The following is a 26,097-nucleotide window of genomic DNA, read 5'->3' as shown; positions in this document are numbered from 1 at the left end:
TATAGAACATGGTCCATCATTGCAGGAAATTCTATCAAACAGCAGTGCCATTAATTTTATGTATAGAGAAACTGAGGCCCAAAGAGAGATGACTTGCCCAAGCCCTGAGGGGAGTTAGTAGTAGCTGTAATACTAGATGCCCTTTATAAAATATTTTGCAGTAAAATTGCACTAAAAATCTTATAACTACAGCTCATGTCAATGGCCTAGGGTGGAAGGAGACAGGGCCCAGTCATGGGAGTGAGGATGCAGGGGAAGGGAGGTGTTCTGTGTTTGTTCCTTCCCTCCCCCTGGCCCCAGGGCTGCCCCAGCTCTCCAGGATAAAGAAGGCATGGAGGCCTGGAACTTCCTCCCCTCCTCAATGATGACTTCATCCTCACAAAAATGTGAGGAGGGCAGTGGGAAGGGGCTCACTGCAGGGTAGCTCTGGAGTCTAGGGGGAAATGGCAGAGCCCACAGGCCAGAGGAATTAGGGGAAGGGAGGGCTGTGCTGACCCTAACCAGTCTCCATGCAGCCATCTTCCTAAAATTCAAACCTAAATTCATGAGTCTATCACCCCATGCTTAAACTCTTCCCTGGCTCCCCATGGCTCTTGGCATGGAGACCAAATCCCATACAAGACCTCCAAGGGCCTGCATGGCCTGGCCCCTGAGATCCCTTCAGTCTTAGCTGGTCCCAAGCTCCCTCTCTCTTTGATTTGTCTCCCTTACTCACCAGGCTGACTCCTACCTCAGGGCCTTTGCACTCATGGTTCTTCTGCCTAGAACACTCCTTCCACCTCACTTAACTCCTACTCATCTTTCTGAGATCTCAACTTAAGCAGAGCTCCCTGGAGGAGCCTCCCAGATGCCCAGGTCAGGTCAGCTGCCTCTGTGTTATGCTTTTATAGGGCTTCCCTTCAGAAAAATTCATCTTGGTTTGTAATTACACATTTATTTGGGGGTTGTTTGATAAATATCTCACTTCTTGAGCAGGTCATGCTCCCCAAAGTCTGCTGTGCATGTCGTTGCATCTCTAAACCCTTGAGCAGTGGTTGGTCCAGCAAAGATGATTAATAAAAACATGAGAAGAAAATGAAGGGATTGAATGGGAATCTTCCTTCCTGTAAGAAACATGCTCGGCTGGGCGCAGTGGCTCACGCCTGTAATCCCAGCACTGTGGGAGGCCAAGGCGGGTGGATCACCTGAGGTCAGGAGTTCAAGACCAGCCCTGCCAACATGGCGAAACTCCATCTCTACTAAAAAAATACAAAAATCAGCTGGGTGTGGTGGTGGGTGCCTGTAATTCCAGCTACTAGGGAGGCTGAGACAGAAGAATCGCTTGAATCTGGGAGGCGGAGGTTACAGTGATACGAGATCGTACCATTCCACTCCAGCCTGGGCGACAGAGGGAGACTCTGTCTAAAAAAATAAATAAATAAAAAGAAACACACTCCTTGGCATTCCCCCAGGCCCTGTCCCATCTCATCAGGACCAAATGTGGGTGATGGCTGTGCCTTCTATCATCCAGAGGGTAAGGGCAGGAAAGGAGTGTGACCTGGAGGCCACTGGAGACCATGGAAGCGATTGGGAGTTGCAGGGGTGACAGGAAATTGAGTAACAAAAGTGATGGAACGGACAAGATGACAGCTGGGGACTTTGGGGAAAATACAAGGGGTACAATGTGGCCTAATTTGGCAATAGGATGACACAGGCTGATTGATTAAAATAGGTAACGGGATATGCCAGAGTGATGGAAAAATAGGCAAGCTGGGTGCATTCCAGAGTTATCGTGGAAGTAACTGGCAAAAATAGGAACAAGTAACGGGAAACACTTTGAGCACTCACTGTGTGCCAGGTCCTTTCCACATATTACCCATATATTTCCACAGATTAATCTTTACAACCCTGTCAGGCACTATTCTCTCTCCTTTTTTCAGAAAAAGAAACTGAGGCACAGAGGGCCAAATAGACACAAATAATCTGCTCAGGTCACACAGTTGGTAGAGGTGGCATCAGGGCTTTATTTTAGAGACTGTGTTTTTTTAATTGATTTTTTGTTTTAGTTTTTGTTGCTGGTGGTGGTGTTTGTTTTGTTTTGTTTTTAGAGACAGGCCTCACTGTGTCACCCAAGCTGGAGTGCAGTGGTTCGATCTCAGCTCACTGCAATCCCCACCTCCTGGGCTCAAGCAATCCTCCCACCTCCGCCTCCCGAGTAGCTGGGACTACAGGTGCACACTACCGCACTTGGCTAATTTAAAAATTTTTAGTAGAGACTAAGTCTTGCTATGTTGTCCAGGTTGGTCTCAAACTCCTACTCTCAAACAATCCTCCTGCCTTGGCCTCCCAAAATGCTGGGATTACAGGTGTGAGCCACAGTGCCTAGCTGAGAGACCTTATTCTTAATTACTGCATACCATCCACTTTTGGTGAACAAAGTGGCCTCCAAAGTAATTGTGGCTTAATAGTCTATCATTTGAGTGCGGAATAAATCGAGACATGGAAGGGGCTATTGAAGAATTCCTTTCAACATCTCCTCATTGCTTGGTTCTTCCCCTTCCTCTGCTCACTAGTGTCCCTTTTGTCCCATGTGTTAAGATTAAGATTTAAGATCTACTAATGTCAGCTGGGCACGGTGGCTAATGGCTGTAATCCCAGCACTTTGGGAGGCTGAAGTGGGCGGATCACCTGAGGTCAGGAGTTTGAGACCAGCCTGGACAACATGGTGAAACCCTGTCTCTACTAAAATACAAAAATTAGCCGGGCATGGTAGCGGGTGCCTGTAATCCCAGCTACTTGGGAGGCTGAGGCATGAGAATCGCTTGAACCCAGGAAGCGGAGGTTGCAGTGAGCTGAGATCCGGCCACTGCACTCCAGCCTGGGCGACAGAGCAAGACTCCATCTCAAAAAAAAAAAAAGAAAATTAGTAATGTCATGTTTCTTCCTATTCCTCCCTCCAGGCAAAATCCTAGAGAGGCAAAATTGAACAATAAAAAGCATGAGAAAGAGAAAACTAGGGCTGCTTCTGGGAAGAACTTAAGAGAGATAAGGTATTGAGGAGTGAGAAGTCCCAGATAATCAAGATTTGTGGGCTGGGCATGGTGGCACACACCTGTAATCCCAGTACTTTGGGAGGCTAAGGCAGGAGGCAGGTGGATGGCTTGAGCTCATGAGTTCGAGATCAGTCTGGGCAACATGACAAAACCCTGTCTCTACAAAAAAATACAAAAATTAGCCGAGCCCAGTGGCATGCGACTCTATTCCCAGCTACTCGGGAGGCTGAGGTGGGAGGATCACTTGAGCCTTACTGCACTCCAACCTGGGTGACAGAGTGAGACATTGCCAAACAAACAAACAAACAAACAAACAAAAAACAGCCAAAAGATTTGTGAGCAACACAGAAGTGTTGCCGTCGGTTTTCAGGTCTTCTGAGAGATGAAGTATTGGAGAACCTGTTTGCTCTTGTTGGTTTCCATGGGTCACGTGAGCCCTGTGGCTTATATTTGGGTTACATCAGAGCAGGTAAATCAGTTGATGATGGTCAATAACGCAGTCTCTCTAGACAGGGTGAACGGTGTCTGCGGTGTCTCAGGACTTAGGATTGGAGAGAGTCCCTTCCTAGTACCCTTTGTCCATGAAGCTCTGAGGGAGCCACAGAAGGTACCCCAAAAGGTAAAAGCAGCTCAGCCTAGATTGCCAGGCATGGCTAGCTCTGGAGTAAAGTGAGTTCCCTTGCCGAGCCTGGTACTGCTAATCTTGCTGTAAGCAGACTCTTTGGACAGCGAGGGTGAGAGAGGTCTGATTAGGGAGCAGGGACCCAAGATAGCCTCCTAGGGAGGAAGCTCTCCAAGGGGCACTAGCCACCCCTGCTACTCAGTTTCAATCCCATTCCTATGACCTAGTTCATCTCTCACACTACCATTTCCCATCTGCCTCTTATCTTAGGATGCTCAGCTCTTTCAGGACACTCGTGACTACTCTCCTTTCCTGATTTCTCAGGCCAACAGCCCTCCCTGACCCAAATCATCTTGAAGGTGTATATCCCTCCAAGTGAATGGCTGACCTGGTGCTCTACCCCATTTTTGAGTATTCAAAGATTAAGCCCCAGAAATCCATACTTTCCTTCCTTGAGCTCACAGACCTTCATTTTGCACATCTCCTAGGGGCCAGGCCTCACATCTGCTACAGACTTACTCCGCCAGGTTCATGAATCCCTGTGCCCTCACGTGACACTGGGTTAGTGCTCCCCCAGGGTATGGAGGAGAGCAGAGGAAAGCCGTGACACCTGGCCCCTGGGTTACAGCTCCACAGAGAGGAGTCTGGGCAAAGATCTCACTGTATCCACATTCAGGGTCACAGATGCTTTAGCCATTGTCTTCTGGGGCCTGGGATGTCTCTATCCCCTGCAACCTGTTTCTGCCCTTGCAAAGGCTAAGAATGAAAGAGAGGAGGCAGGGCGGGGTGGCTCACCCCTATAATCCCAGCATTCTGGGAAGCCGAGGCAGGAGGATCACTTGAGGTCAGGAGTTCGAAACCAGCCTAGCCAACACGGTGAAACCCCATCTCTACTAAAAAATGCAAAAATTAGCTGGGTGTAGTGGCGGGTGCCTATAGTCCCAGCTACTCTGGAGGCTGAGGCGGGAGAATTGCTTGAACCCAGGAGGCGGAGGTTGCAGTGAGCCGAGATTATACCACTGCACTCCAGCCTGGGTGACAGAGCAAGGCTTCATCTCTGGAAAAAAAAAAAAAAAAAGAGAAAGACAGACAGGATGGGGAAGAAGAAACCTGTGCTTCCCAGTCCAGAGCCTAAGACCCAGGATCACCTCCTTGTCTAGCTCCCAGGGACCCTAGAAGCAATGGATTCTCTTTGCTCCACTGCGGCCAGGCTACAGAGATCCCCTTGAGTCTGTCCTATACTTTCAGAGACAGATTGTGAAGACAGAGAAAGACAGACACAGACAGAGGGACAGACAGACACAGGCAGAGACAGAAAGAGAGACAGACACAGCGGACATCACAAAGAGATTCAGAGAGCGAAGAAAGATAGAAGTACATTCAGGGGAACACAGGAAAAGAAATAGAGAGACAGAAATAGGAAGAGAGACAGAGCAATAGAGATAGAGGCAGAGAGAAGAGAATAGAAACTGAGAAGGAGAGCCAGGGAGGTAGAGAAGGAAGACACAAGCCAGGGCCCAGAAGCCTCCACCCGCCCCATATCATTGAGCCAAAGAAGGAAAGTGGGGTCTGAGGGAGGAAGCCAGGTCTCCCTCTCTGTGGCTCTGCCCCATCATCTGGCATTGGGTGTCCTTAACTTGGAGTCAGTGGACTTGGATGGGAAAAGAATATTACTTCCACTAATCTCTAGCTGAAATTTAACATTTCCTCCACTTATGACAATAGCAACAAACCAGTCATTTTAGCTATAACTATGGCTTTGTCACCAGTAGAAATCACATATATTTTTATATCATATTACAGTATTGCAGATCTTTTGAAATACCATTTATGCTCATCACTGCATCAAAATTATGTGAGGTATCAACCTACCACTAGATCTTCTTTAAAGCATTAATAAAGAAGCGCATATATTACTATATCACATTGGTTTTATACCTGTATTACAACATAATTGGTTTCCTTCATAATCCTATATATTTTATTTTATGCATTTTAAAATATTATTCTGAGATAAGGCCACATACTTTACCAGATTGCCAAAGGGGAACATGGCACAAAAAGGTTAAGAACTCTTGCATCTAGCCCCTGACCCAGACCACTCGGCACCCATTCCTCAAAACTCCCTGTGCCCATTACTGTCTTTTCCTGCTCCGTTATTTTGCTGGGTTAGTCTGAGTCCTTCAAGAAGAAGCTGCCAAGGCAGAATGCAAGGATTTGACTAGGGGAGATGCCTGTGAGAGAGGAAGGGAGCCTGGAGTTGGGAGAGCTGTGAAGGAGAGAGAGAAGGAAGAAAGGTTGAGAGGAGCATCCTAGAACACCAGTCAAAGGAAAGTTCAGCAAAGCCACTGGGAAATTCTTGAACCAAAGTCAGCTGTCAGAGGACTCCCCTATCTCCCGGGAATGAGTCTACCTTAGGATCTCTGCTGAGCTCTGTCACTGGCTGGGAGCAGCCCAGTGGGAAGCTGGCCTTAGATTTCAAACAGAAGCAGCTGGGGTCACTGGTTAATTTCACTCCTCACAATGTAAGGTCTGTGAGGAGCATTCTCACTGCCACCATAGTTGCCCATTCAGATAAAAGGACGTGGTGCAGGGGTCCTGTCCAGGGCAGTAGGCCAGCATGGTAGTTATAGATGTAGACTTGCAGAGTTGGCTATTTTCTAACTGCAGGGTCTTGAGCAAGTTATTTAATGCTCCCTTTCTCCTTATATGTAAAATAGAGGTGATAAAATTTCTTATTTATAGGGATATTTGTGAGGATTAATTAAAGTTTGTAAAGCAATGTTTACATAGAGCCTGGAGCACGGTCAGCTCTCAATAATTGGTAGCCCTTATTATAGCCACTGCAATTATTACTTATTACTATCATTCTCTTTCTCAAAGGGAAGGTCAGGAAAGTGGGGCTCCAGGAGGCTGAAGATGACAGTCCCTCCCCTAGCTGGGGCAGCTGGAAGAGGTGGGAACCGCTTCCTCCCACTCCCCTGAGGCAGGGGTCTTCCCCTAGCTACTGACAGTTCCTGTGTCTGCTGACTCACAGCCAACTTCCTCTCATACAAACAGGAAAACACAGCCGGCCAGCGCCCCCCCCCCCAACACACACAGACACAGACACAGACACACACACACACACACACACACACACACACACACACACAGCCAAACACTGGCCCTGCTCAGAGAGGGAACTGCCTCCGCCCCTGGGAGACAGGCTCCAGGACTGGGGTTCCGGCAAGACTAGGGAAGGACACTAGGGAAGGAGAGAGGAGCCATTCCTCCTCAGGTGTCCTCGGCATCCCCCTGAAATTTTAGGGTGGGAGAGTGGGGAAAAGGAGTGGCTTCTCCCACGAATGAAACAGCTGCTTGCTTGGTCACTGCGCTTGCAGGGCGTCAGCCTGTCCCAAAAAGGCAGCCCCAAACCTTGGTTTGGATGTAGGGATGCTGCCTTGCGGACCTTCATCCCTCGGAGGAACCTAGGCCAGGCCCTTAGGAATGGAAGTGGGGAGAAAGAGACGGGGACCCCTCTGCTGGGCCTCTGCGCTTGTTGCCCAGGCCAAGTCTCTGGGCAGCTTGGAAGGTTGTGGCTCCCCATGAATTCTGGATGTCCAGCTTCTGTCCCCCCACTAAACTGGTTGCCAGGGTCCAGCACCCTGCTGGGCGTAGGAGAGGTGCCCTGAGGGCTTATGGTTCGACCTTTCCTCCTCACTTTTGGCAGGACTGGAGGGCACGGGTGCAGCAGAGAGGATGCAAAACCTTCCCTGGCACTCTCCCTTTCTCAGTTTCTACCTCCGTCCCAATCTCCGTCCCGGTCTCTGCCTCTTTGTCCCTCTCCCTGAGGTTGTCTTGGTCCCAACGTATTGTGGTCCTTTCTCGGCCTGCGAGAGGGCACACTGGGGGCAGACTCGGAGATAAGCGCGGCGGTTGGGCAAGGAGCCCAAACCCTTTGGAGGCCTGCGCTTGCACAAGGAGTGGCCGGGGCCCCGCGGAGGGAACCGGCCGGGCGGGGCGGGGCTGGGCCCGTCGAGGGAGGGCAGAGGGGAGGCGGGGCCGGCGCGGCGGGACCCGGAGCCTCGGACGCGCGGCGGGCACCCGCGAGCGGACGGCGGCCGCGTAGTGAGGTGAGGACCCCCGCGCCCCCCGGGTCCCTGCTTCCCAGACTCCTCCCCATCACCTTCTCGAGGGCCTTCGTGGGCTCCCAGGGTCCCCTCGGCGCCGGCGGCCCTCCCCCTCCCCGCCACGACCCGCCCCTCCCTCCTGCTGCCCGGCCTCTGCCCCATCATCCCTCCTCGCCCCCTCCCTCGTCGCAGCCTGCGCTGCCTGCCACTGCCCGCCCCGCCCCCGCCGCTCCTGTTCCGCGAGTACCTCGGCTCCCAGTCCCGTGCTCTCGAGCCCGGCCTGAGTCACCGGGAAACCAGGTCCTGAGTCAGGGCCCGAGGGTCAGCACGCGGGCCCTGGCTTGGGAATGAGGCCCAGCTGGAGAGAGGCAGAAGGAGGCCCGCACTGATGCTGGGACGGAGAGGGCGTCCTGGTCACCGACAGAGCATAAGAGCAACAAGGAGAGAGCCTAGGCCGAGGAGGAAGACAGAAACCCAGGCTCAGAGGCAGACAGAAACACAGATACAACTCAAGATCTGGTTAGAATTGGAGACTGAGTCAGGGACAAGCTTAACGACAGAGAGCAAAACAGGGTGGGACAAGGAGAGGGACAAAGAAGGATTGAGAGGTTGAGATGGAGTGGGGCAGGGACAGGGACAAGGCAGAGATAAAACTCAGGGGCCACAGAATTAGAGACAGGTCTATGAAATAGACTGGGGTCAGGGTCAGGCTGGCAGAAGGGGGACAGAGCAGAGACCTGAGCCCAAGGGAATGGGCAGGGAAAAGGCAAGCTCAGAAAAGGAAGGCTTGGAGAAAGCAGAGGTGAGGGGTTGGCATTTCACACTGCTGAACTGCTACAGGGCATGTGCACACACATGTGAACAGCATGTGAACATGCTGCCAGTGGGTACCTCTGGAGTACCCCTGACCTCTGGTCCCTCATCTCTCTGGCCTGGTTCTCCGCCCCCATCCTTATTCTTCAATTAGCCTCCACCCAGGGCTGGGATCCCACACATTAGGACTGGTTAGGGCTCTCAGGGCAGCCTGACCAAGGCAGGCAGGATGTGGAGGCGGCCAGGGCTGGAGGGACAGGAAGGAAGTCTGAGCAGAGACAATAGGTGGAAGGGGAGGAGGGACTGGGAACAACCAGGATTAGGATGGCAGGCCTGTATACCTCGGCTCTGGAAACAAGAGGGAGCAGGGTCTGCACCTCCTTCCTCCTACCTAGGCTGCCCCTCTCCCCACCTTAGTCTACAGCTGATCTGGCCACATCATTGGCCCCTCTTCTGCATCTCCCAATCCCACTCTGCCCCACAGCATTCTAGTATATTGTCCCATGCTTATTCAGTTGGATGTGCAGTCAGGCAGGGGCAGAGCTTTGACCCAGACCCAGGGTGGGCAGGAGCTGAGGGGCCAACTCTAGCACTGACTTGCTGTGAACCTGGGGCAAGCCCCTTCCCCTCTCTGGGCCTCAGTTTCCTTAACTTCAAATGAAGTCCCTTCCCTAAGTAGAGAGCCATTGCTGTTGTTCTGGGATGGATCTGCTTCCAGATCGCAGGCCTGTCAGCATCTTTCTTTGGAGGAAGATTGAAGGCTGGTGCTCACTGTCCAGGCCTCAGACCTTGGGGCAGGGAGGGGGATTCTCAGCCTGAGCCCTCCCTTCACCCTGCCCCTCCCCCCAGCAATGGCCTGAGCCCCCATGGCTGCCCCTCAGGACCTGGACATCGCTGTGTGGCTGGCCACGGTGCACCTGGAGCAGTATGCAGACACGTTCCGACGGCATGGCCTGGCTACAGCAGGTGCAGCCCGGGGCCTGGGCCACGAGGAGCTGAAGCAGTTGGGCATCAGCGCCACAGGGCACCGGAAACGCATTCTGCGCCTGCTGCAGACAGGCACCGAAGAGGGCTCCCTGGATCCCAAATCAGATAGTGCCATGGAACCATCCTCCAGCCCAGCTCCCCAAACCCAGCCCCCTAAACCCGTGCCGAAGCCCAGGACCGTGTTTGGTGGACTCAGTGGCCCTGCCACCACTCAGAGACCTGGGCTGAGCCCAGTCCTCGGAGAACCAGGAGTGTCCAGGAGCCCAGAGCCCAGCCCAAGGCCGCCTCCTCTCCCCACTTCCTCCACTGAGCAGTCTTCAGCCCTAAATACTGTGGAGATGATGCCTAATTCCATCTACTTCGGCCTGGACCTAAGAGGCAGGGCACAGGCAGCTCAGGAAAAGTGAGTGGGGTTGGCTCCCTAGGGACTGATGCTGGGGGGCGTGGGGAGGAGAGCATGAATTGGACAGAGGCGGAGGCGGGGAGCAGGGCATGAAGGCTTGTTCTTCCTCCTCTCTGCCTAAGTAACCAATAGACCTTTCCCTTCAGGGCCCCAGACAGCTCCCAAACCACTGCCCCCACCCCTGCCCTCAGGCCCACAGCAGGCACAGGTAACTGGATTATCATGGGTTGGGGGAGAGGGATAGTGCCCTCAGGACCTCATACACTCCCAGCAATCTCCTCTTCCCTGTGCGTTCCCCTCTCCTCCTGCCAGTGCACATAATGGATCCTGGTTGTCTGTACTATGGTGTCCAACCTGTGGGGACTCCAGGGGCCCCCGACAGAAGAGAGGGCAGAAGTGTTTGTCAGGACAGGGCTGAACACAGGTGAGTACTAAACAGGGAAGTGGTGGGAGGGAGGAGCAGGTGAGTCGGTGGTGGCCGTGTATCCAGTTATTCAACAAACGTGCATTGAGTATTCACCAGCCAGGCACTCAAGATACAGGATGAGTATCACAGACCCAGTGGCACCCTCAGGCAACTTGTGACTCAGTGGGACAGACTGGGAATAAAACAAGTAGACAAACGAATGGTCGTATAATGGAAAATTGGGAGAAGTGCTTTTCTTTCTTTCTTTTCTTTTTTTTTTTTCTTTTGAGATGGAGTCTTGCTCTGTTGCCCAGATTGGAGTGCAATGCCACAATAGGCTCACTGCAACCTCCGCCTCCTGAGTTTAAACAATTATTTTGTCTCAGGCTCCTGAGTAGCTGGGATTACAGGTGCACGCCACCACGCCCGGCTAATTTTTGTATTTTTAGTAGAGATGGAGTTTCACCATGTTGGCCAGGCTGGTCTCGAACTCCTGACCTTAGGTGATCCTCCCGCCTTGGCCTCCCAAAGTGCTGGCATTACAGGCGTGAGCCACCATGCCCAACTAGGAGAAGTGCTTTTCGTTTTTTCATTCAACAAATATTTATTGAACAACTATCATATACGAGATGTAGATGCTTGGGATAGATTAGTGTACACAGAAATCCCTGCCCTTGTGGGGAGGTAGTCCATTAACAATAAACATAATACATTAAATATTATAGAATGTTTAAAAGGTATTAAGTGCCATGGAAAAAATAGAGCAGGGTAAGAGGGCTGGGAGGTTGGCTGGGGGTACTGCAATTTTTCATTTACAGTTAGCAGAGCGTTAAGAAGATGGCATTTGATCAAAAACTTGAAGGAAAGGAGGTGAAGGAGTTAGCCATGAAGATAACTGGGGGAAGAGTGCCCTAGGTAGGGCGAGTGACTGGAACAGAGGCCTCAAGGCGGGTGTATGCCCAAGGGGATCCAGGAGCAGTGAGGAGGCCAGGGCATCTTGGCTGGGGCAGGTGGGCCATGGTGGGAGGAATGGCAGGAGATGAAGTCAGAGAGGTGAAAGAGGCTAGATAAGGGCCGGACACAGTGGCTCATGCCTGTAATCCCAGCACTTTGGGAGGCCAAGGTGGGCGGATCACCTGAGGTCAGGAGTTCGAGAGCAGCCTAGCCAACATGGTAAACCTCGTCTCTACTAAAAATACAAAAAAATAGCCAGGTGTGGTGGTGGGCACTTGTAGTCCCAGCTACTCGGGAGGCTGAGGCAGGAGAATGGTGGGAACCCGGGAGGTGGAGCATGCAGTGAGCCAAGGTCATGCCACTGCACTCCAGCCTGGGCAACAGTGAGACTCTGTCTCAAAAAAAAAAAAAAAAAAAAAAAGAAAAAGAAAAATAGCTGGGAGTGGTGGCGCATACCTGTAGTCCCAGCTACTAGAGAGGCTGAAGCAGGAGAATCACCTGAACCAGGGAGGTGGAGGTTGCAGTAAATCTAGATCATGCCACTGCCCTCCAGCCTAGGCAACAGAGTGAGACCCTGTTTTTTTTTGTTTTTTTTTTTTTTAAAAACCAACAAAACAAAAACAAGAGGCCAGATAAGGCAGGAGCTTGTAGGGACTTTGGCTTTTACTCTAAGTGAAATGGGAAGCCATTGAGGGGTTTTGACTTTATAAAGGGATCTCCCTGGTTGCTGTGTTGGGAGTGGTCTGTAGGGGGCAAAAGGAGAGGCAGAGAGACCAGTGGGGAGGTTTTTGTAGTAATGTAGGTGAGAGACCTCAGAGTACAGTGATAGTAGCGGAGATGATGACAAGTGGCTTTATTTTGAAGGCAAACTGTCAGATTAACTTGGGGTGTGAGAAAAAAAGAGCAGTCAAGAATGACCTTGAGGGCTTCCGTCTGAGCTGGTGCTGACCAGTATGGTAGCCATTAGCCACACGTGACTACTGGGCCTATGAAATGTGGCTAGTCTCCATTGAGATGCACAATAAATGTAAAACACCTGCTAGATTTCAAAGACTTAATATGAGAAAAAGCAATACTGGATGAATATAATAAATATAAACATAAATTATGTTTATATTTTATGTTGATTACAGAATTTTTATGTAGTAAAAATAGTCATTTTCATGTTGATTACATACTAAAATGTTAATGTTTAGGATATATTGGGTTAAATAAAATATATTATTAAAATTAATTTCACCTGTTTCTTTTAATTTTTTTAAACATGGCTACTGAAAAGTTTAAAATTACATATTTGGTTCGCATTGACTTCTGCTGGATAGCACTGTCCTGAGCACCTGAAAGTTCCTGGAGCTGCCATGGTCTGAGATGGGAAAGACTGTGCTAAGGCAGCTGGGAGGTGAGGGTAGATCAGGAGTGCAGTTCTGGAAGTGTTGAATTTGAGGTGTAAGTTATACCTCCAAGAAGAGGTGAAAAATAGACCACCAGGTAGACAAGTCTAGAGTCTGGGGAGAGGTCAGAGCTAGAGACCTAAACTTGGGAGTTGTCAGCGCTTAGATGGGTGCATAGAGCTGTGAGTGAGTGCAGATAGAGAAGAGGACCAAGATCAAAGCCCTCATGCACTCCCATATCTAGAGGTTTGGGAGAAGAGGAAGAATCTACAAAATGGACAGAAGAGAAACAGACAGCAAATAAACGGCCAGGAGAATATGATGTCATAGGAGCAAAGTGAAGAAAATGGAGGAGAAGAAGGGAGAGGCCAACTGTGTCCTACGCTTTCTGAGGGGTCTGCTACTGTGTATGATGGGACTTAGAACTGACCCTTGGAATTGGAGGTCACTGGGGATCTTGACAAGTACAGTCTCAGAGTGATGGGGTGAAAGCCCGGTCAGAGTGGGTTTTAAGAGAGAATAGAAAAGTATAGACAGTGTCTTTTGAGGAATTTTTCCGCAAAGAAGAGCAGAGAGTTGGAATGATTGTTGCTAGAGGAAGTAGAGTCAAGAAAAGAGTTTTTGTGTTGTTTTTGAGACGGAGTCTTGCTCTGTGGCCCAGGTTGGAGTGCAGTGGCATGATCTCGGCTCACCGCAACCTCTGCCTTCTGGGTTCAAGTGATTCTCCTGCCTCAGCCTCCTGAGTAGCTGGGACTACAGGCATGTGCCACCACGCCCAGCTAATTTTTGTACTTTTAGTAGAGACAGGGTTTTTCACCATGTTGGCCAGGATGGTCTCAATCTCTTGACCTCGTGATCCGCCTGCCTCGGCCTCCCAAAGTGCTGGGATTACAGGCGTGAGCCACCGTACCCGTCCAAGAAGAGTTTTTACTGGATACAATGTTATGTAGGTTTGTAGGTGAATAGGAATGATCTGGTAGGGAGGGACAGTTATGTACGGGAGAGGAGAGTGAGGGATGTCTAGAGTGATTGTGTGGGTGAGAGCAATAGGCTTAAGTGCACAGAGGAGGGTCTGGCTTTAGACACGGGTGTTTATTATAGTCACAGGAGGAAGGCAGAATATGTGCGTGAAGTTGGGTAAACATGGCACTGGGAGTCTGTGGGGGTTCTTATCTGATTACTTCAATTTCTCAGTGAAGTAGGAAACAGGCTGCAGTAGCGGTTCTCAACGTTAGCTGGGGAACTTTTAAAACTACAAGTGCCTGGGCCCTCTCCCAGAGATTCACATTTAAGTGTCTGGTGTGGAGCCCATGTACTGATATTTTTTAATGTTTCCCAAGTTATTTTGTGCTGTTGAGGTTGAGAACCCCTGGAAAGTGATAGAGAATAATAGAGGAATCTACTCAGATTAGTTAAGGGAGGCCTCTCTGAGAAGATGACATAAGCAGAGACCTGAAGGATGAGAAAAAAGCAGCCCAGGGAAGCATGGAAGGAGGCAAGTTCTAGGTAGAGGGAAGAGTGTGTGCAAAGGCTCTGAAACACGGAGGAGAATGTGGCTGTAAGCAAGGGCCAGGGCAACACAGGATGCAGTCAGGGGAGTGTCTATGGGCCTTAGTGTACAAGTTCTTGCAGCCCATTGGAATTTGGGTTTAACCAAAGTGCAAATGGGACATTATTAAAGGCTTCCTGCAAGGGAGTAAAATGGTCTCATCTGCATTTGTAAAAGAGCACTTTGGTGCCTGTGGGAGAATGAGTGTGGGAGGGAGGGCAAGAATGAAAGCAGGTGACCAGTTAGGGAATTTGTATCACCCTGGTGAGAGTTGATAGGAACTTGGTGCTTGGTCCAGGGAGAGTTCAAGAACGTTTTGGAGAAAGAGTCAAGACATATTGATTAGCCATGGGCAACCATGACAGGCAGCCATCTACACAGCCCTTCCCCGTCTTTTCCATCCGAGTCATATTAATGGCACAGAAGATGGACTGAAATTTTCCCAATAAAAATTCCAAGTATGCTCAGGAAAGCAGCTCCATGCCAATCTTAAGGGTTTTGAACCTCCCTATTCCCCTGTTTGAAAAGCAGATCCAGACTGGGCACAGTGGCTCACGCCTGTAACCCCAACAATTTGGGAGGCCAAGGTGGGAGGATCACTTGAGCCCAGGAGTTTGAGACCAGCCTGGGCAACATGGCGAGACCTCATCTCTACTAAAAATACAAATTAAAAAATTAGCCAGGTGTGGTGGCCAGCACATGCCTGTAGTCCCAGCTACTGAGGGTGGGAGGATCCCTTGAGCCCAGAAGTTCAAGGCTGCAGTGAGCCATGATTGCACCACTGTGCTCAGCGTAGGCAGCAGAGAGAGAGAGACACCCTGTCTCAAAAGAGGCTGGGCGTGGTAGCTCACGCCTGTAATCCCAACATTTTGGGAGGCCAAGGCGGGTGAATCACCTGATGTCAGGAATTTTCGACCAGCCTGACCAACATCGAGAAACCCCATCTCTACTAAAAATACAAAATTAGCCAGGCGTGGTAGCATATTCTTGTAATCCCAGCTACTCAGGAGGCTGAGGCAGGAGAATCGCTTGAACCCCAGAGGCGGAGGTTGCGGTGAGCCGAGATCGCACCGTTGCACTCCAGCCTCAGCAACAGGAGCGAAGCTCCATCTCAAAAAAAAAAAAAAAGAAAGAAAGAAAGAAAAAAAGAAAAGAAAAGCAGATCCAGCACCTGCTAGGCATTCTATTCTTAGGTGATGTGAGTAGGATGGAGAAGGTACAAAGAGGGTGTCCAGGGTACTTGTCTAATGTGTGTCCCTCCCTGTCTTGGCCCCCATAAGGCTCAGCAGACAGGATCTGGAGGCACGGGAGGATGCTGGCTATGCCAGCCTTGAGCTACCTGGAGACTCTACTCTCTTATCACCCACCCTGGAAACAGAGGAGACCAGTGATGACCTCATTTCACCCTATGCCAGCTTTTCCTTCACGGCAGACCGCCCCACGCCCCTGCTCAGTGGCTGGCTAGACAAGCTGTCCCCTCAGGGGTGGGTGCTGGGAGGGGAAGGGAGGGAGAAGAGAGAGGCTGGGAGGTGGTTGCACGGGAAAGTGCCCCCAGACCCTATGATCCCCCTAACCCCATGCAACCTCAAACAGTGATCTTGGCTTCTTCCTTCCTCAGAAACTATGTCTTCCAGAGACGCTTTGTGCAGTTCAACGGGAGGAGTCTGATGTACTTTGGCAGTGACAAGGTGGGGGGCTAGGAGATGTGACATGGAGATGAGGGAGAGGGAGGGCTGAGAGGGGCTCAGAATTGGAAGGAGGGAAGTCCATGGTGTATGTGGGGGGGCAGTGACTGCATGACTGATGTCAGCATTTAAAGTAGCTGGCTTAGCAGCTGTACCCACTGCTTGTGGATTGAATGCCAATCTCATAAAATCTGGGGCAGGACCCAGGGGTTGGCACACATGGTTCAGTTCCTGTCCTCGTGGGTCATTGAGCTCTCTCTCTGCAGGACCCCTTCCCTAAGGGTGTGATACCTTTGACTGCCATTGAGATGACCCGCAGCAGCAAGGACAACAAGTTCCAGGTCATCACCGGCCAGAGGGTGTTCGTGTTCCGCACAGAGAGTGAGGGTGAGGGCCACAGCTCCCTGAGTCAGGGCAGGAGGGAGGGAGGCTGTGTGTGCAATAGCCACTGACCTGCTTCTCCATCCCCACCAGCTCAGCGGGACACGTGGTGCTCCACACTGCAGTCCTGTCTGAAGGAGCAGCGCCTCCTGGGCCATCCCAGGCCCCCCCAGCCACCCCGACCCCTCCGCACGGGCATGCTGGAGCTGCGTGGACACAAGGCCAAGGTGTTTGCTGCCTTGAGCCCTGGAGAGCTGGCACTGTACAAGAGTGAGCAGGTGAGGAGAGCCGGGTGAGGGCTGAGGGGCCTGAACTAGTCTCTTCTGGCACCTCACGATGCCCACCCCCTGACCCCACCAGGCCTTCTCTCTGGGCATCGGGATCTGCTTCATCGAACTGCAGGGCTGCAGCGTTCGGGAGACCAAGAGTCGAAGCTTCGACCTGCTCACACCCCATCGCTGCTTCAGGTGGGGCCTGGGCCAGTGGGAGGCAAGGCTGGGGGACTTTTGAGGGAGGCACAAGGGTGCAGAGGACTGGAGGCCTCCTCAGTAGGACGTCAGAGGGTGTGCACGGATGGTAGTCCAGTGAGCTGGGTCAAGATGTCAGAAGGGTCTGGGCTGCCCCAGATGTGGCCTGTGGTGGCTCCTGCAGCAAGGGCCAGGGGGATGGGACATGGTGGGTAGGTCCATGCCCATGGACTGACTGTCAACCCCTCAGCTTCACAGCCGAGTCTGGGGGTGCTCGGCAGAGCTGGGCGGCCGCTCTGCAGGAAGCAGTAACCGAGACCCTGTCTGACTACGAGGTGGCTGAGAAGATCTGGTCTAATCGGGCCAACCGGCATTGTGCAGACTGTGGGTCCTCCCGCCCAGACTGGGCCGCTGTCAATTTGGGGGTGGTCATCTGCAAGCAGTGTGCAGGTGAGGACTGGCCTCAAGCCTATGTGGGGAACAGGAGGTCTGGGACTAGAGGGCTCAGGGTACCCATGCACCGTGCCCCTCACACCCTCACACACCCTCAAACAGGTCAGCACCGGGCCCTGGGTTCCGGGATCTCCAAGGTGCAGAGCCTGAAGCTGGACACGAGTGTCTGGAGTAATGAGATAGTGCAGGTGAGGGGCAGAAGAGGGAGAAAGAGGGAGGGGTAGAAGGGAGCATCCAGAAGCAGGCCTTGGGCCAGCCTGGGGACAGGAATGGAACATCTGAGGACTCTTGAGTTCCTGTCACCTGCCTTTGCCCCTTGTCATCCCACAGTTGTTCATTGTCCTGGGAAATGATCGTGCCAACCGCTTCTGGGCAGGGACCCTACCCCCAGGTGAGGGACTGCATCCAGATGCGACCCCTGGCCTCCGGGGTGAGTTCATCTCCCGAAAGTACCGGCTGGGTCTCTTCCGGAAGCCCCACCCTCAGTACCCAGATCATAGCCAGCTTCTCCAGGTAGGTGGGACAGAGCAGGGCTGATCTGGGGTGGAGGAGGGGTCAGGAAACACTCTCTGGGGTTGGAATGCCTAGACTTGGGTGGTGGGGACTGTTTTGGGTGATCATACGACTGTCCCCAAAGCTCTGTTTGGGATTTGGGGCTGACAGAGGCCCTTCCCTCCCTGCAGGCACTGTGTGCAGCTGTGGCAGGACCCAACCTGCTGAAGAACATGACCCAGCTCCTCTGTGTTGAGGCCTTCGAGGGCGAGGAGCCCTGGTCTCCACCAGCCCTTGATGGCAGCTGCCCTGGCCTCGTGCCCCCAGGTCATCCCCCAAGTGCCTCCTCTCTCCCCCACAGGAATTCTCAGACCCAACCTATGATTCACTTCTTCCAAGGGGCCCCAATTAGCTGATCACAGTGGCCCAGCCTGGGCAGTTTCCCAAATCCTCAGATCCTCCAGGGCCTATCTCCTGATGTCATGCGATAGCTGATGATGGTCATGGCTGGGGAGGGTCTGGGTGTTCCAGGTGCTAGTGCTGGTCCACCCCAGACAGGGCCAATCCATAGGTCAGGGCTAGTCTCCCTGGAGACAGTCTGATCTCTCAAAGAAGTGATCAGCTTAGTTACACTCATCTCCATTGGTCAGGCCAGTGGGGCTGAGACCCTTACAGGATGGCACATGCCCTGAGGTGCCCACCCAGAGCTAACAGCCTGGTTGGCTGGCTGGTGGGGAGAGGCAGTGGGCAGGGGCTGGGCCAGAGGGCTCCCTGTCTCGTTACCCCCTGCCTCTCTGTTTTGCAATCTGGGTAGTGAGGGATCCAGCTCCACTGGGCTCTACTTGGCTGTGCTGCCAGTGGAGTCAGGTCCCACTGTCTTTCTCCATTTCATCCCTTCCCCAGAGGGGGTCAGGTGATCCCATTGCACTTGGTTGACCTTACTACTTCCCGTTCCCCTTGCAGACCCCTCCCCTGGTGTGTACAATGAGGTGGTGGTGCCTGCTACTTACAGCGGCTTCCTGTACTGTGGTCCTGTCACCAACAAAGCTGGACCCTCACCCCCTCGCAGGGGCCGGGATGGTGAGGGGGAGCCAAGGGATGGGAGGATACAGGGACAGAAAGTGGATGGGTGTGAGTGTACTGCAGAGGGACAAAGAGGTGAGGGCTGGGATGGGAAAGTGGGGCCATGCCTGGGAATAGGTTGGGGTCCTGGGGATGAGAGAGAGACCATGCCAGGTGGCAGCATTGAGTGATAGTTAAGAGCATCTGTTCTGAAGTCAGACTGTCTGGGTCAAATCCCAGCTCTGCTACTTCCTACCTATGTGTCTTGGGCGAGCTACTGAAACTGACCCTCAGTTTCCCCATCTGCAAAACAGGACTGAGTATAACACCTCATAGGGTTATTGTGAAGATTTCATGGGATCATATATGGGCAAAGGGCTTGACACAGAATAAATATCTGGTAAATGGGAACTATGACAGTGGGGGCAGAGGTCTGCTACCCCTGACTATCTTCCTTCTCCTTAGCTCCCCCCCGCCTATGGTGTGTGCTGGGAGCAGCTCTGGAAATGTTTGCATCAGAAAACAGCCCTGAACCCCTCAGCCTCATACAGCCCCAGGATATTGTATGTCTGGGTGTGAGCCCCCCACCTACTGACCCAGGTGACCTTGACAGGTAATAGCCCTCCTGTGCTCACTGAGCTTCCCCTTTTCTCTTCCCAACCTCCAGCCTGACAGCCCCCTCATTGGTCCGATTCTCCTCCCTGACCTCATCTTCTCTCCAGGTTCCCCTTTTCCTTTGAGCTCATCCTCACTGGGGGGAGGATCCAGCATTTTGGCACAGATGGAGCTGACAGTCTGGAGGCCTGGACTAGTGCTGTGGGCAAGGTGAGACAGGAGAGCGCCCTCTGCAGCAACTCGTGCTTTCCTTGTCCCCACGTGCTCCCATCTTCTCTCTTATTTCTACAGCCACTTCTTCCACTAACAGCTAAGGGTGACTGAGCACATATTCTGTGCCAGGCCCTGTGTTAAGCACTGCCCACTCGATATCTCATTTAATTTTCACAACCACCCTCAGAGGTAAGGTTTTACGTATAAGGAAACTAAGTTTTAGAGTTTACGAATTCACTTGGTCAGGGTCACAGAGCTAGGAGGCACCAGCGCACAGGACTAAAATTCAGGCCTCTGTCTGCAAAGCTCATGGCCCAAACCTCGCTGTGCCAATGCCTCCTCCCACGAAGAAGCTGGCTCTGATTCCCACTACCTACCCTCTGCTCCAGTTTTCCAGCAAGCCCAGAGGCAAAGCTACCTTCATATTTCCCAGCTTGTCCATTCTTAGATAAGCCAGTATCTCCCTCCTGTATGCCATTGCCAGAACTGAAAGTTCAGGCCCTGGAGTCAGACATCCTGGGATTGGAGTCTCACAACTCTTAGCCTTGTGAGCTTTTCCACATCTGTAGAGTGGGCGTAAAAGACGCACCCCCTAGGGTTGAGGATTAAATGACATGTGAGGCCCACACACAGCAAGCCCTCAGTATGTGGGCGTTGAAATAATAATGATGGTAGTGATGATGACAATGATGACGACAATCTCTCCCATCCTAAGACAGCTTTTCCCTAAGATCTGTTCCATCTTCAACTTTTCACCCTGGTGCCTTCCTTTCCCTCCTGACAATGCGTCAGAAAGTCGTGAGCAGCCTGCAGTTCCCCTTTGACCCCTTGCAGCTGCCCTCCTCTGCCCATGCCCTTCTGAACTGCTACCCAGCAGGTCACCAGTGCCTTCTCATTTCCAAGGGCTAAGGCTGCCTCCCAGCCTCACCAGGTCATCTCTGCAGCATCTGGCACTCCTGTATGGGAAATGCTCCACTGCTCTGGCTTTTGACCACCTTCTCCCAGGCCTCCTACAACTCCTCACACTAACACATTGTCTCTATATCTTTTCAAGGCTCTGTCGTGGCCCTCCCAACCAGGTTTAAGTCTCCTCTCATTATTATCTACATTTCCAAAAAGCTATCCTTTAAGGCAGTGCTACCCGGAGGGTGCTGTGAAGACTGTCACACCACACTAGCCCCTGGACTATGTGTTATGGTCCATGACAGGATAAGCACAGAACTTGAGAGTAAGCATTTAGAATATTTTATAGCAATTTGACATAGTAATTTTATGTGTTGAATCTAATTATTTTAAAAAAAGGGCTTGGGCCAGGCGTGGTGGCTCACACTTGCAAATCCCAGCACTTTGGGAGGCTGAGGCGGGAGGATTGCTTGAGCCCAGGAGTTTGAGAGGAGCCTGGGACCCCGTCTCTACAAAAAATAAAAGAATTAGCTAAGCATGATGGTGCTCACCTGTAGTCCCAGCTACTGGGGAGGCTGAGTTGGGAGGATTGCTTGAGCCCTGGAAGTTGAGCCTACAGTGAGCTGTGATCATGCCACTGCCCTTCAGCCTAGGTAAGTGAGGCCCGTCTAAAAAAAAAAAGCGGGTCGGGTTGTATTCTTCGTTTTTTCATCCAGATTTTCTAGCAATTCACTTGTATTATTATTATTATTATTATTTTCTTTTTGAGATGGAGTTTCGCTCTTGTCTCCCAGGCTGGAGTGCAGTGACGAGATCTTGGCTCACTGCAACCTCCGCCTCCCGGGTTCAAGCAATTCTCATGCCTCAGCCTCCTGAGTAGCTGGGACTATAGGTGCACATGACCATGCCCAGCTAATTTTTGTATTTTTGGTAGAGATGGGGTTTCACCATGTTGGTCAGGCTGGTCTCGAACTCCTGACCTCAGGTGATCCGCCTGCCTCGGCCTCCGAAAGTGCTGGGATTACAGGCTTGAGCCACCGCGCCTGGCCACTTTTATTATTTTTAATGAAAATACAGTATTGGCCGGGCGTGGTGGCTCATGCCTGTAATCCCAACACTTTGGGAGGCTGAGGCAGGCAGATCACCTGAGGTCAGGAGTTTGAACCCGGGAGGTGGAAGTTGCAGTGAGCCGAGATCATGCCACTCCACCCTGGGAGAGAGGAGCGAAACTCCATTTCAATGAAAAAAAAAAGAAAAAAAAAAAAAAAGAAAGTACGGTATTGGTTAGTGACAGCTTGGGACTTTAAGAAAGAAAAAGGAAAAAAAGCTCTGATCCTTTACTGCAATTTACTGCAGGTAGTTTGAGAAGCACTGCTTTGCAGTCGACCTCAAACATCCTTTCCTCTATAAAGCTTCTCCCCAGCCCCCTAGGGTGGTGGGATTTCCCAGGGCATCATGAGTCTTCAGGTGTAGCATTTTTGGCTATAAAGAATGAGTATGCCTTTTTGGCTTGGCGCAGTGGCTCGTGTCTGTAATCCCAGCGCTTTGGGAGGCCAAGGTGGGCGTTTGAGACCAGCCTGAGCAACATGGCAAAACCCTATCTTTACAAAAAAAGTAAAATAGCCAGGTGTGATGGCATGCTCCTGTAGTCCCAGCTACTCAGGAGGTTGAGGTGGGAAGATCACCTGAGCTGGGGGAGGTTGAGGCTGCAGTGAGCCATGATCACAGCACTGCACAAGAATGAGTATTCTTTTTTACACCCACACCTCAATTAAGGGCTCAAGGCTGCCACACAGTGGTCTTCTTTATGTTGGGGAGAGCAAACTGAATTGAATTGAATTTCTTTCCTGTCTTTCTCCATCCATCTCATCTCTCCTCCTTGGCTGTCTCCTTTGTTCTCTCCAATCCCTTTGCATTCCTGTTTTTCTTCTGCTTTCTCTTTGTGTTTTTCTCTGCTTTTCCCTACCCCGGTCACTCTCATTTCTCTCCCCTGTTCCTTGTCTCTTCCCCCATCCCCCTTTCTCCTGTCCTCCCCTGCCTCTACAGTGGTTCTCCCCGCTGAGCTGCCACCAGCTGCTGGGTCCTGGGTTGCTGCGGCTGGGCCGCCTATGGCTGCGGTCCCCCTCCCATACAGCCCCGGCCCCTGGTGTCTGGCTGTCAGGGTTCGGCCTCCTTCGTGGTGACCACCTCTTCCTGTGCTCAGCGCCGGGCCCCGGCCCCCCAGCCCCTGAGGACATGGTGCATCTGCGGAGGCTACAGGAGATCAGTAAGCAGGGAGGTTTGGGGGGACAGGGATGAAGGGTGGCCATGGGGGTGCATAGGAGCAGACCTTTATTATTTGGGGTTTCTTACGGGAAACAGCAGAACATGGTGGCTTCAGGTACAAGCTCTGAAGGGAAACTGCCCAGCTATTTTTTTTTTTTTTTGAGACGGAGTTTCACTCTTGTTGCCCAGGCTGGAGTGCAATGGCGCAATCTCAGCTCACAGCAACCTCCGCTTCCTCAGCTCAAGCGATTCTCCTGCCTCAGCCTCCCAAGTAGCTAGGATTACAGGCATGCACCACCATGCCTGGCTAATTTTGTATTTTTTTAGTAGAGACAGGGTTTCTCCATGTTGGTCAGGCTGGTCTCCAACTCCTGACCTCAGGTGATCCGCCCGCCTCGGCCTCCCAAAGTGCTGGGATTACAGGCGTGAGCCACCACGCCCGGCAACTGCCCAGCTTTACACCCCACCTTCATCACTTCCTAGCTGTATATCCCTGGACAAGTTATTTAACCTCTCTGTGCCTTAGTTTCCTCATCTTTAAAATGGGTACAATAATAACATCTTCCTCAGAGGGTTGTAGTGAGGTTCAAATAGGGTAATGCATCTAAAACATGTATCACAGAGCCTGACAAGCATTTTTTAAGTGCTCAATAAATTTATTACTATTATTATTATTTATTTATTTATTTTGGAGACAGAGTCACGCCCTATCCCCCAGGCTGGAGTGCAAGGGCATGATCTCAACTCCTCAACTCACTGCAACCTCCACCTCCCAGGTTCAAGTGATTCTCATGCCTCAGCCTCCCAAGTAGCTGGGATTACAGGCACCTGCCACCACGCCCAGCTAATTTTTGTATTTTTAGTAGAGACGGGGTTTCACCATGTTGGCCAGGCTGGTCTCGAACTCCTGACCTCAGGTCATCTACCCACCTTGGCCTCCCAAAGTGCTGAGATTACAGGAGTGAGCCACCTCGCCCAGCCTATAAATGTTATTAATTGGAGTCACTTGCTGGTTGGGTCCTGGGAGAGGGGACTGGGTACCCTCGCTGCTTTCCTTTCTCCTAAAAGAGGAACAATGTAAGATAATATTTTAGGACTTTGGAAACAAGAGACCTGGGTTTGTGTTTAGTCTTGTCATTTTATAGCAAGTGATCTGGGGCAAGTTACTTAAACTTTCTGAGCTTAATGTGTCACCTATAAAATGGGAATAATAGTACATAACTCATAGGATTCAACTGAACGTTTTTGGTAATGCTCCTAGCCTGGCATCTATGCAAGTTAAGCATTTAATAAATAATAGTCTCTATAATGAAGATGATAATCATGAAAATGTCCACTGATTCTCCTCCCAGGTGTGGTTTCTGCAGCTGACACCCCAGACAAGAAAGAGTATTTGGTCCTGGTGGAGACAGGAAGGTAAATTGCCCTTGCCCTTGACCTGGGGCTCCCCTTCCTGGAGCCAAGCCCACACTCTGCAACCTGGCCTGCTGGGCTATTGCCCACTTCCTCAAAGTTTCTTCCCTTGCTCCAAGATGATTTGGGTTGGATGTTGCTGCCCTCTGCTGGTGGCTCTGGGAAGTCTGGTCCCCATGCATCTGGGCCTGTCAGAGGAGCTGGCTCTGATTCAGGCCTCTCCGGTCTCAGGACCCTGTATCTGCAAGGAGAGGGCCGACTGGACTTCACGGCATGGAACACAGCCATTGGCGGCGCGGCTGGTGGGGGTGGCACAGGGCTGCAGGAGCAGCAGATGAGCCGGGGTGACATCCCCATCATCGTGGATGCCTGCATCAGTTTCGTTACCCAGCATGGTGAGTAGGCACTGGCTGATACTGAGCCAGTGGGGGTGGGGGGTGGGGGGATGAGGGGGTGGATAACGTGAGCACAGCCAGGGTGGAACATGAGCACAGCCTGGAAGAGCTTTGCCTCTAGAAACTGCAACTGGACCCCAGCTGGTCATATGACTCTTGGCAGGCTGCTTTGCTTTTCTGAACCTCAATTCCATCATCTGTAAAATGGGGCCAACGGTCCTCATTTTCCAGGATAATTGTGACAGTGAGACAATGCTTGTCAAGCCTTGAGTGCAGGGCCTGGCATGTAATAAGTGTTCAGAAGTTTCGTCAGAGTGTGGAGTAGGGGAGGAGCACTGAAAATGTGACTGAGGACACAGAGCCATGGCAAACAGTGAGCAGCTGTGGGGTGAGAGCTGAGCTGTGCAGCACATTCCCAGAAGTTTTAAGCAGAATTATTCTGTGTGAGAGGTTTTCCAGGCTTAAATGGTCAGCTGTGCAAATGGCCCCCATAATTCTTTGTGAGTTTTTGTTTGTTTGTTTGAGATGAAGTCTTGCTCTGTCGCCCAAGCTGGAGTGCAGTGGTGCGATCTCGGCTCACTGCAACGTCCGCCTTTTGGGTTCAAGCAATTCTCCTGCCTCAGCCTCTCAAGTAGTTGGGATTACAGGCGTGCCCCACCACACCTGATAATTTTTATGTTTTTAGTAGAGATGGGTTTCACCATGTTGGCCAGGCTGGTCTCAAACTCCTGACCTCAGGTGATCCACCCACCTCGGCCTCCCAAAGTGCTGGAATTACAGGCGTGAGCCACCGCACCTGGCCCTTGTTTTTTATCCAGTCTAAATAAGGACCAAAAAGAATCTTTTTCTCCTGTGAACCCTCTTTAGAAGGCTGGACTCTTAAGAAGGAAAATTCACAGAAAACTAAGGTGGGCAGTACAGTCATCACTCAATATCCGCAGAGGATTGGTTCCAGGACCCCCGTGGATACCAAAATCCATGGATGCTCCCTCACATAAAATGGCATAGTATTTATTTGCATATAACCTAGGCACATCTTCCTGTATACTTTAAATCATCCCTAGATCGTTTATAATACCTAATACAATGCAAGTGCTGTGGAAATAGTTGTTATGCTGTATTGTTTTTATTTGTATTTTGTTGTTGTTATATTGTTATCTCGGGGTTTTTGCCAAATATTTTTGATGTTGGTTGAATCTGCAGTTGTGGAGCCCATGGATACAGAGGGCTGACTGTAAGGAAAAAAACAGCACCTCCACAAACCTACAAATAATTGTTACTAGTCATGGGAAATGGATAGTCAGTGGCTAATAACATTTTCCATGCCTTGGCAGTGGCCTTGTTCAGTGACCTCCCCCACTCGCTACATCCTTATCCTCTTCTCAACCTCTCTCGTGTTCAAAGGAGGAAATAAATCAGAGGCTCAGTGAGAAAGCCCTGAAGAAAGAATATGGGGCTGGACATGGTGGTTCAAGCCTGTAATC

At 51.3% G+C, this 26,097-nt stretch overlaps 1 protein-coding gene across 15 annotated transcripts in view; it reads left to right on the top strand.

Annotated features, from left to right (window-relative positions):
• The first annotated feature begins 7,708 nt into the window (after positions 1–7,708).
• ARAP3 (ArfGAP with RhoGAP domain, ankyrin repeat and PH domain 3) overlaps positions 7,709–26,097 on the top strand; it is a 28,490-nt gene continuing 10,101 nt past the window's right edge. For 7 of the 15 annotated variants that reach the window (XR_012414186.1, XR_012414185.1, XR_012414184.1 and 4 more), the window contains exons 1-19: positions 7,709–7,769; positions 9,429–9,969; positions 10,116–10,177; positions 10,282–10,393; positions 15,550–15,753; positions 15,888–15,957; positions 16,221–16,341; positions 16,429–16,613; positions 16,696–16,802; positions 17,053–17,252; positions 17,358–17,443; positions 17,586–17,768; positions 17,939–18,074; positions 18,711–18,827; positions 19,275–19,422; positions 19,532–19,634; positions 22,587–22,806; positions 24,158–24,221; positions 24,450–24,613. Coding sequence is in view for 12 of the 15 variants with exons in the window: in XM_073994455.1 (XP_073850556.1) it covers positions 9,446–9,969; positions 10,116–10,177; positions 10,282–10,393; positions 15,550–15,753; positions 15,888–15,957; positions 16,221–16,341; positions 16,429–16,613; positions 16,696–16,802; positions 17,053–17,252; positions 17,358–17,443; positions 17,586–17,768; positions 17,939–18,074; positions 18,711–18,827; positions 19,275–19,422; positions 19,532–19,634; positions 22,587–22,806; positions 24,158–24,221; positions 24,450–24,613 (2,806 nt within the window). In the remaining 3 variants the exon portion in view is untranslated. Of the gene's footprint in view, positions 7,770–9,428; positions 9,970–10,115; positions 10,178–10,281; positions 10,394–15,549; positions 15,754–15,887; positions 15,958–16,220; positions 16,342–16,428; positions 16,614–16,695; positions 16,803–17,052; positions 17,253–17,357; positions 17,444–17,585; positions 17,769–17,938; positions 18,075–18,710; positions 18,828–19,274; positions 19,423–19,531; positions 19,635–22,586; positions 22,807–24,157; positions 24,222–24,449; positions 24,614–26,097 lie in introns of those variants that run through there. The other 8 variants (XM_073994459.1, XM_073994458.1, XM_065545901.1 and 5 more) reach the window with 5 other exon arrangements.

The sequence above is a fragment of the Macaca fascicularis genome, chromosome 6, assembly GCF_037993035.2.
Source record: "Macaca fascicularis isolate 582-1 chromosome 6, T2T-MFA8v1.1".
In the NCBI taxonomy this organism is placed as follows: domain Eukaryota; kingdom Metazoa; phylum Chordata; class Mammalia; order Primates; family Cercopithecidae; genus Macaca; species Macaca fascicularis.
This window is presented reverse-complemented; position numbering and strand designations above follow the sequence as displayed.